The 9992-nt window shown below is 42.6% G+C and overlaps 1 protein-coding gene across 1 annotated transcript; it reads right to left on the bottom strand.

Moving 5' to 3' along the window:
• Nucleotides 1-851: 851 nt before the first annotated feature.
• GP5 (glycoprotein V platelet) lies at nucleotides 852-2916 on the bottom strand. Its single transcript, XM_068233322.1, has 2 exons — nucleotides 2888-2916; nucleotides 852-2770 (listed from the first exon to the last, which is right to left on the bottom strand). The coding sequence occupies exon 2, from the start codon at nucleotides 2763-2765 to the stop codon at nucleotides 852-854; it is 1914 nt and encodes a 637-aa protein (XP_068089423.1). The 5' UTR covers nucleotides 2766-2770; nucleotides 2888-2916.
• Between the last annotated feature and the right edge of the window lie 7076 nt (nucleotides 2917-9992).

Genomic DNA, 9992 nt, shown 5'->3' with positions numbered 1-9992 from the left:
TTTTTCCGCTTCAGTGTCGCTTTAAGAGGAAATAAATACGGCACCCTCCATATCCCTCTCACTGCAGTTGTCATTTAAGAAAGGAAGGAGAAAAGAGATGGTACTGCGTTAGACTTTTGACCAAAAAGTATAACATTTATAACTCTTCGATGGAAACCCACTATTCTACATTGAGTAACTTACACACTACTCTGGAAACAAAACAGTCCAAACTGCTGAGCTAATAAAGACAGGACTATAAATGACCATGATTTACTTATGGTATATCAAACTTGCAAATGATTATGACTACATTTCATCACAATTAAAAACTGGTGTCTAGCATGGAGATAATATATATATATATATATATATATATATATATATATATATATATATATATATATATATATATATATACCAAGGGGTAAGCAGCGCAAACCAAATTTTTTAATGCAATTCTATGCAAAGCATGCACGCAGCGCAGCACAGAAGGTCCCCAAGCTCCATAAGAAATATATAATTACAGAGGGGCTGCAGCACACAACAGGAAAACAGTGACAGGGGCTCTTGGTTACGCTTTAACGCGCTGTTTTTAGCTTCCTTTTTTCCCATTTAGTAGACTCTTGGGTTTTTGGTTTAGTTCCCACTAGACTGCTTATAAAAACTGGCATTTTGCATGGTAGAGTAGGACTCACCAGATTGGGGACACTTTGGCGCAGTTAGTGAGCTTAAGCGCGTTAAAGCGTAACCAAGAGCCCCTGTTACTGTTTTCCTGTTGTGTGCTGCAGCCCCTCTGTAATATATATATATATATATATATATATATATATATATATATCAGACCTATAAACAAATATAAATTTTAGCAATCACGCTGTGTGTGAAGAAGCTGGACTTACCGGTATTAAAACACGCAGTAAAACTACAGATTCTTCACGGCTTTTAAAATAACTATAGAGCTCCCAAATTTTCAGGATACTAAAACATGTTATGAGTATGAGGAGCAGCTGCACAACTGCTGAAGCCACAAAGAGATAAGTGATGATTTTTCCATATTGAAGACGAAATCTTCTTTCAAAGAGACTGCTATGTAAATTGTGCTTGGATGTAACATTACGGTTTGTTCCCATAGGAGGAATCGGTCTGGTCGGAGCAGCATTATAGGTAACAGCAGTAGGGTCATCAAGCAAAGATTTGACTCCGTCAGAAAAATAAGGGGCAGTTGCAAGATAACCCACCATATCAGGCTGTGTGTTTTGTGTGGTTGAAGCAGGTGATGTGGCCTCAAAAATATGGCTCCTGCTTTGTGTGGTTGAAGCAGTTGATGTGGCCTCAAAAATATGACTCTTGCTTTGTGCGGTTGAATAGGAACAAACTGGTGCCACAAATTCAGAGATGGGTTTTCCTTTTAGTGCAGAAGGACTGTCACAAATAAGTGACTTGTAATCCTGCACTACTGCTGTATTCTCTTCAAGCCATGCCTTGAAATCTTTGAGTTGACAATCACAGGTCCAAAGGTTGCCATCAAGATAGATCCCTCTAAGATTGTTCAGCGGTTTTAAGAAGTTCCCTGGGAGGGCTCTTATTCTACTGCTGCTCAGATACAAGGTATGGAGATTTATAAGAGGATAAAGAATATTCTCAGGAAGATGCTCCAAATTGTTATTATACAGAGAAAGAGCTTTAAGTTGGTGGAGATCCTTAAATAGACTTTCATTAAGAAAGCTTAAATTGTTTGTATGTAAGGACAGCTCAGCGAGTTTGTTCAAACCACTGAATGATTCAGATGGAAGACTGTGAAGTTGTGCATTCAGAGTTAACCTCAGTATTTTCAGGTTCGTTAAATTACTAAAAACAAAATTAGGAACCGATGTAAGATTTGTTCGATAAAGCCACAATTCAGAGAGGTTATCCATTCTACCAAAAAGTACAGAGGGAAGTTCTGTTAATGGGTTTTCATACAAATTCAGTTTCGTTAACGAAGGCAAATGAAGGAATAAGCCATCTGGTAAAGTTCCTAAACTATTATTATGAAGAGTTAATTTTTTCAGTGTGGGTAAATTGTAGAATGCATCTTTGTCAATTGTTTCAATTAAGTTTGAAGATAAGCTCAACTCTTCCAGCTCAATGAGATCAGAAAATACCTCTGATGAGATCTCCTTCAATTCGTTATCATAAAGATATAGGGTTCTCAGTTTTACCAATGAGCGGAATATATGTTTCGGCAAAGAGGTTAATTTATTTCTGGACAAATTTAATAAAGTGAGATTTTCAAGACGATCTAACAAGCCAGGAGGTAGTTCCACAAGGTTATTTCTGTTCAAGTTAAGATTTTTTAGATTTCCCGTGTCTTTAAATAGAAGTGGATCAAGCTCAGTCAATGCATTTTGTTCCAGAAACAACTGCTCCAGATCATATAATGTATAGAATGCATCTTGAGGTAGACTTTCTACTTTACTGTTTGTCATTTTCAATGATTTCAGAAGAGGGAACTTTTGAAACACTCCAGAGGTTATCAAGGAAAATTGGTTGTTATTCATATATAGACGCAAAGTAACAGGCATATACCCAAAGGAGGTGTTGGTCAGTTCTGAAGCTTGAGTGTCACTTATAAGAACATATGTAACATTAGAAGGTATGGATAACTTACTAATATCTGTAATTGATTTACCCTTGCAACTAATGGCATCCTTTGTTGAGCAGTCACACAAGTGTGAACAAAAAGCATTAGCACCTACAAAACTTGATGCCACGAACAACAACAACACAACCATGATTGCCATCAAACCTAAAAAAAGCAGAATGAATAAAGATCAAAAGTGTGCTTTATGCATAATCACTACAGTCCTAAGAAAACATGGATCTATTACAGAATATTGACAAGTACACACATAATACAACATACGGTAAAAGTGGATAGCTTCCCATGCAGAGATGTCACTCTTTAGCCTGGCTGTCTATAGTAGAAAAGTCTCTAAGGAACAATATATACTTGGATAGCTGAACATACTGCATCCTGCCGATAACAATGTTGACATTGTATCTGGAAATAAACTACTTGTATCTTTCCGAGGGACTCGGTGTTAAATATGGACAATAAACAGCTCACCATGAGTCTTTCAGACCATTGGTCACCAGACTAGATGACCGAGAATTCACTTTATATTGTATTGAAAAGGATTGTGTGGTTCCAGCCTTAAATTAAACTTTTAGGGTGCCCCCTCTCTCTCCCCTTAATCAGTTATACTATAGTGCTCGCAATGCCCACGTTTGTCTCTAAAGTTTATCGGCTATTAAACATTAATTTTGCAATTTAGTACACGGTCTGCTATTCTGAACAGTTTTGTCACTGTCTTCTAGTTGATCCGATATGGAAAGCTATTAGGCCTGGTGCACACCAGAGGAGTTTTTCTGAGCGTTTTGAGATTTTGTAACCTCCTGCTAATGTTATCCTGTGTCTATGCACACTGGAGCGATGAGGTTTTGTAAAAAGAAACAAAAAAAACAAAACAGCATTACATCGGGAAGAGCTTTTGAAGCCTCTAGCGTTTGGAGAGCTTTTCTGGTGTATCTCAGCCCTTAGTTGGCATCAATGTCCTGGTTTTATAGGTTATTTAATGTTACCGGTATTGTTATACATGTTTACTGCAAAACATATCAATGTTATAAATGTGTACTATTTACTAAAAATACCTCAGTAGAGGGAAGTTTTTAGACAATCCAGAGGCTTCTCCGATTCTCCACCACTGCTCACTGGGACCCTCTCCTTCGCTGCCGCACTCCCATTCATGAATGTGGTCACACAGTGCAGGTGCTGTAACAATTATAGCAAAAAAAATGGACTGCAAAAAAGCCATAGGTCACGTGAGAATAATGGATTGCTGGGCAACCAGTTTATCGTTAAGTGAGGTATAGGTGACCTCGTTTTACTCAAAATGAGTCTTAGCATAAATTTTGATGTGCCTTTTAGCTTCAACCCTTGTCGCATAAAAAGTAGGAAGGGACAAACTCAATCCATCATAAATAAAAATGTAATTTTCAAAAATATCAAACTTGATAAAATTTTCAAGAAAACTACAAGACTGAACAGTACAAACTACCTATATTTGATAAGCCCCGGATGGTCTATTTTCATAATGGTGACATTCGTCCACTGATTTTTGGGGCTATGTGAACAAAGAATGGCGCTGTAACAATTAGTGCAACAAAATGGACTGCAAAGCCATAGGTGCACCTTGGGAATAATGGATTGCTGTGCATCCAGTTTGATATCAAATGAAGTATTTGTGCCCTCATTTTATTTAAAATTAGTCGTAGAGTACATTTTGATGTGTCTTAACTTCTGCCCTGCGACCCAGTTTCCAAAGGGAGGGGGTATCATGCTCTGCTTCAGTATGTAACAGCACAGGTTGGCATTCATGGTTCCCTCAGTGAAGTGTAGATCCTCAGTGCTGGCAGCACTCATGCAGTCTCAAACCATGACACCACCACCATGCTTGACTGTTAGTGAGACACACTTGTCTTTGTACTCACCTGGCTGCCGCCAAACACTCTTGTCACCATGTAAACCAAATAAGTTTATCTTGTTCTCTTCAAAACACAGGGCATGTTTCCAGTAACTCATGTTCTTAGTCTACTTGTCTTCAGCAAACTGCAAGCTTTCTTGTACATCATCTTTAGAGAATTCCTTTTGGAACAGCCATGCAAAACATTTTATGGTTCAGTGTACGTTCTGAGAACTGAAAGGCTGAACGTCTACCCTTCAACCTCTGTAGCAATTCTGCCAGCACTCATATTTGCAAAAAAACAACCTCTGGACAAGACGCTGAGCATGTGCACTCAACTCCTTTGATCTACCATGGCAAGACCTGTTCTGAGTGGAACTGGTCCTGTTAAACCACTCTATGATCTTGATCACTATGCTGCAGCTCAGTTTCAGGGTGTTGGCGATCTTTTTCATAGCATAGGCTATTTTTATGTAGAGCAACAATTTTTTTTTTTTTAATCTCCAGAATTGTCTGCCATGAGGTGCCATTGTTGAACTTCCAGTGACCAGTATGAGAGAGTGTGAGTGATAACATCACATTTAAAGGGAACCTAACCTGAGAAGGATATGAATTTTAAAATAATTCCAGTTGCCTGACTCTCCTGCTCATCCTGTGTCTCTAATACTTTCAGCCACAGCCCCACAACAAGCATGCAGATCAGGTGCTCTGACTGAAGTCAAACTGGATTAGCTGCATGCTTGTTTCAGGGTTGGGACTCAAACACTACTGCACCTAAAGAGATCTGCAGGGCTGCCAAGCAACTGGTATTGTTTAAAAGGAGAAATCCATATCCCTCTCAATTTAGTTTCCCTTTAACCACTTGCCGACCGCCCACTGCACAGAGGCGGCTGGCAAGTGGATCCCGCAAGGACCGCCGCATGTACAATTGGCGGCGGTCCTTGTACGGGCATGGGCGGAGCGATCGCGTCATTTGTGACGCGATCAGCAACCGGCACCTGGCTCCGCCCCCCTCGCGCTGTAACCCGCCGGCCGCTCGGAAGCGCCGGCGGGTTACTAGCACACGGATCACCGCATACAAAGTGTATAATACACTTTGTAATGTATACAAAGTGTATTATACAGGCTGCCTCCTGCCCTGGTGGTCCCAGTGTCCGAGGGACCACCAGGGCAGGCTGCAGCCACCCTAGTCTGCACCCAAGCACACTGATTCCCCCCCCCCCTGATCGCCCACAGCACCCCTCAGACCCCCCCCCCGCCCACCCCCCAGACCACTGTTTGCACCCAATCACCCCCCTAATCACCCATCAATCACTCCCTGTCACTATTTGTAAACACTATTTTTTTTTATTCCCTAAACTGCCCCCTGCTCCCTCCTGATCACCCCCCCACCCCTCAGATTCTCCCAGACCCCCCCCCCTGTGTACTGTATACATCTATCCCCTGATCACCTGTCAATCACACGTCAATCACCCATCAATCACCCCCTGTCACTGCCACCCATCAATCAGCCCCTACAATACAATAATACAATAACATTTCTATAGCGCTTTTCTCCCATAGGACTCAAAGCGCTTAGGCTCTCTCAGATTCAGTAATTAGTAGGATGAAGTATTCACACAACAAAAGTTATATTTCTGCAAATGCCAGACTGAACAGGTGGGTTTTCAGTCTGGATTTAAACACGTCCAGGGATGGGGCTGTCCTGATCTGTTGAGGTAAGGAGTTCCAAAACGTAGGGGCAGCATGACAGAAGGCTCTGGGACCAAAAGTTTCCAAGTGGACTCTGGGTATGACTAGATTATTAGAACCTGTGGATCTGAGAATGCAGGGATTGCTACGTAGCTGTAACATATCTTTCATGTATCCAGGGCCTAGATTATTCAGGGATTTGAATGTCAGTAGGCCGATCTTGAATAGGACCCTCCATTCTATAGGTAGCCAGTGAAGGGAATGCAAGACTGGCGTTATGTGGCAGTGACGGGGTTGGTTAATTAGCAGTCTGGCAGCAGTATTCTGTATCAGCTGTAGGCGGTACAAGACTTTTTTTGGAAGGCCAGTGTAGAGAGCATTGCAGTAGTCCAGTCGGGATGTGATGAAGGCGTGGACTAAGGTTGGCAGATCTTCTGGGGGTATGAGGTGCTTGATTTTTGCAATGTTCTTCAGGTGAAAATAGTATGATTTCACCACAGCAGAGATTTGAGTTCTGAAGTTTAAATCCCCATCAATTAGAACTCCCAGGCTACGCACATGATCAGAGCTGCGTAGATCCGTGCCTCCTATTCCCAGTGGTGAAGACTGCAAGTTAAGTTGTTTTGTTATCATGCTCTGCCCTCCAATCAGAAGGACTTCAGTTTTGTCTGCATTTAGTTTCAGCCAGTTGTCATTCATCCATTGCTGTAGTTCACGTAAGCAGGCGTTTATAGTTAGAGTTGGGTCTGTCACACCAGGCTTGAAGGATATAGTTGGGTGTCGTTTGCATAGCAGTGGTATGTCAGGCCATGTTTTTGGATTAGTTTTCCCAACGGTAGCATGTAAATCATGAAAAGCAGGGGAGAGAGGATTGAGCCCTGGGGCACCCCATACTTAAGTGTTACAGGGGTGGACAGGAAGGGCCCCATAGACACTTTGTGGGTTCTGCCACTCAAGAAGGATTGGAACCACTGAAGTACTATGCCATCAATGCCGCAGTATTCCTGTAGCCTGTTTATCAAGATGTCATGGTCAACTGTGTCAAAGGCTGCAGAAAGGTCTAGCAGTATGAGGATCGAGCACTCTCCTCTGTCTCTTGCCATGAGCAGGTGGTTGCATATTTGGATGAGGGCAGTTTCAGTGCTGTGGTGTTTCCTGAAGCCAGACTGGAATGGGTCATAACTGTTATTTTGTAGGATTCTGGCTTCTGGCTGGAAATATACAGCTTTTTCAATTAGCTTGCCCAGAAAGGGGAGGTTAGAGACAGGTCTGTAGCTGGTCATTGCATCTGGGTCCAGGGAGGGTTTTTTGAGGAGAGGCCTGATGATTGCTTCCTTCAGTAAAGCAGGAAATATCCCTGATTGTAAGGAACAGTTAACAATTTTGAGGAATACCGGTACGAACAGGTCGGGGCAGTTCAACATGAACGGTGTTGGGCCAGGATCCAGGTCACAGGTAGTTGGGCGGACGTGAAGGAGGATGCTTGATGTGACTTCTTCATCAATTTCTTTGAAGTTTGACCAAGGTGTTACGTTGTCTCTGCTAATGGTCTTCGGCGCTATATTAGGCTCAGATGCTGTAAGTTGGATGGCGGACCTTATAGCGGAGACTTTGTCTGTGAAGAAATGGGCAAATTGGTCACAGAGGTCCTTTGAAGACTCGATATTAAAGTGGACCCAAATTAAAAATACAAGATTTCAGAAATAAAATCTATTTTCTAAATTATAATAATAAATAGCAGCCTTTTTTCAGTTGCATGATGACAAATATACAATATTTTACATTTATTGGAGGAACCCCTCCCTTCCTTTCAAATTGCCGGCATTTTTCCGGCAAACTGGTGGAGTAGATGGTGTCCAGCAATGGAGGAATTGCTAATGGCTGCCCCCAGTATAACCCTAGTTATGAAAAGAGAAGGGTGAAAAGCATGCACTGAAATGCTCATAGGCTTGAAGGAGCGTTTATTTATCTTTGTAGGTGTCAGAGTGGTGCAACTAAATATTTTTAATTAAAAAAATGTTTGGTTTGGGTCCGCTTTAAGTTTTTGACATGCTGGGTTGCAGAGTTTTTTCACTGTGCGGAACAGTTGGGTTGGTTTGTTAACTGCATTTGCAATCTCTTGTGATAGAAAGGATGATTTTTTTTCCCGTGATTACCTTTTGGTAGCTCTTCAAGCTCCTAACCTGCCCCTTGCGGGCAATCTGATCACCCACCCACACCAATAGATCGCCCGCAGATCTGACGTCAGATCACCTCCCAAGTGCAGTGTTTACATCTGTTCTCTACCCTAAACACCCACGAAATACCCATCAATCACCCCCTGTCACTGTTACCCATCAGATCAGACCCTAATCTGCCCCTTGCGGGCACCAAATCACCCGCCTACACGCTCAGATTGCCCTCAGACCCCCCCCCCCTTATCAATTCACCAGTGCATTATTTACATCTGTTCTTCCCTTTAATAACCCACAGATCACTTGTCAATCACCCCCTGTCACTGCCACCCATCAATCACCCCCTGTCACTGCCACCCATCAATCAGCCCCTAACCTGCCCCTTGCGTGCAATCTGATCACCCACACACACCAATAGATCGCCCGCAGATCCGACGTCAGATCACCTCCCAAGTGCAGTGTTTACATCTGTTCTCTACCCTAAACACCCTCTAATTAACCATCAATCCCCCCGTCACTGCTACCCATCAGATTAGACCCCTATCTGCCCCTAGGGCACTCAATCACCCGCCCACACCCTCAGAACGCCCTCAGACCCCAGCCCTGATCACCTCGCCAGTGCATTGCTTGCATCTATTCCCCCCTCTAATCACACCTTGAGACACCCATCAATCACCTCCTGTCACCCCCTAGCACACCTACCCGTCAGATCAGGCCCTAATTTGCCCCGTGTGGGCTCCTGATCACTCGGCCAAACTCTCAGATCGCCTTCCGATCACCTCCCCAGTGCATTGATTGCATCTATTTTCCCCTCTAACCACCCCGAGACACCCATCAATCACCTCCTGTCACCCCCCCTAGCACTCCTATCCATCAGATCAGGCCCAATACAACCTGTCATCTAAAAGGCCACCCTGCTTATGACCGGTTCCACAAAATTCGCCCCCTCATAGACCACTTGTCATCAAAATTTGCAGATGCTTATACCCCTGAACAGTAATTTTGAGACATTTGGTTTCCAGACTACTCACGGTTTTGGGCCCGTAAAATGCCAGGGCGGTATAGGAACCCCACAAGTGACCCCATTTTAGAAAAAAAGACACCCCAAGGTATTCTGTTAGGTGTATGACGAGTTCATAGATTTTATTTTTTGTCAAAAGTTAGCGGAAATTGATTTTTATTGTTTTTTTTTTCACAAAGTGTCATTTTTCACTAACTTGTGACAAAAAATAAAATCTTGTATGAACTCCCTATACACCTAACGGAATACCTTGGGGTGTCTTTCTAAAATGGGGTCACTTGTGGGGTTCCTATACTGCCCTGGCATTTTAGGGGCCCTAAACCGTGAGTAGTAGTCTAGAAAACAAATACCTCAAAATGACCTGTGAATAGGACGTTGGGCCCCTTAGCGCACCTAGGCTGCAAAAAAGTGTCACATGTGGTATCGCCATACTCAGGAGAAGTAGTATAATGTGTTTTGAGGTGTATTTTTACACATACCCATGCTGGGTGGGAAAAATATCTCCGTAAATGACAATTGTTTGATTTGTTTTTTTTTACACACAATTGTCCATTTACAGAGATACCCACTCAGCATGGGTATGTGTAAAAAATACACCCCAAAACACATTATACTACT

This window comes from Hyperolius riggenbachi, chromosome 4 (genome assembly GCF_040937935.1).
Source record: "Hyperolius riggenbachi isolate aHypRig1 chromosome 4, aHypRig1.pri, whole genome shotgun sequence".
NCBI classification, from domain to species: Eukaryota; Metazoa; Chordata; class Amphibia; order Anura; family Hyperoliidae; genus Hyperolius; species Hyperolius riggenbachi.
Note: the sequence above shows the minus strand (reverse complement) of the source record. Positions and strands in the feature narration are given on the sequence as shown.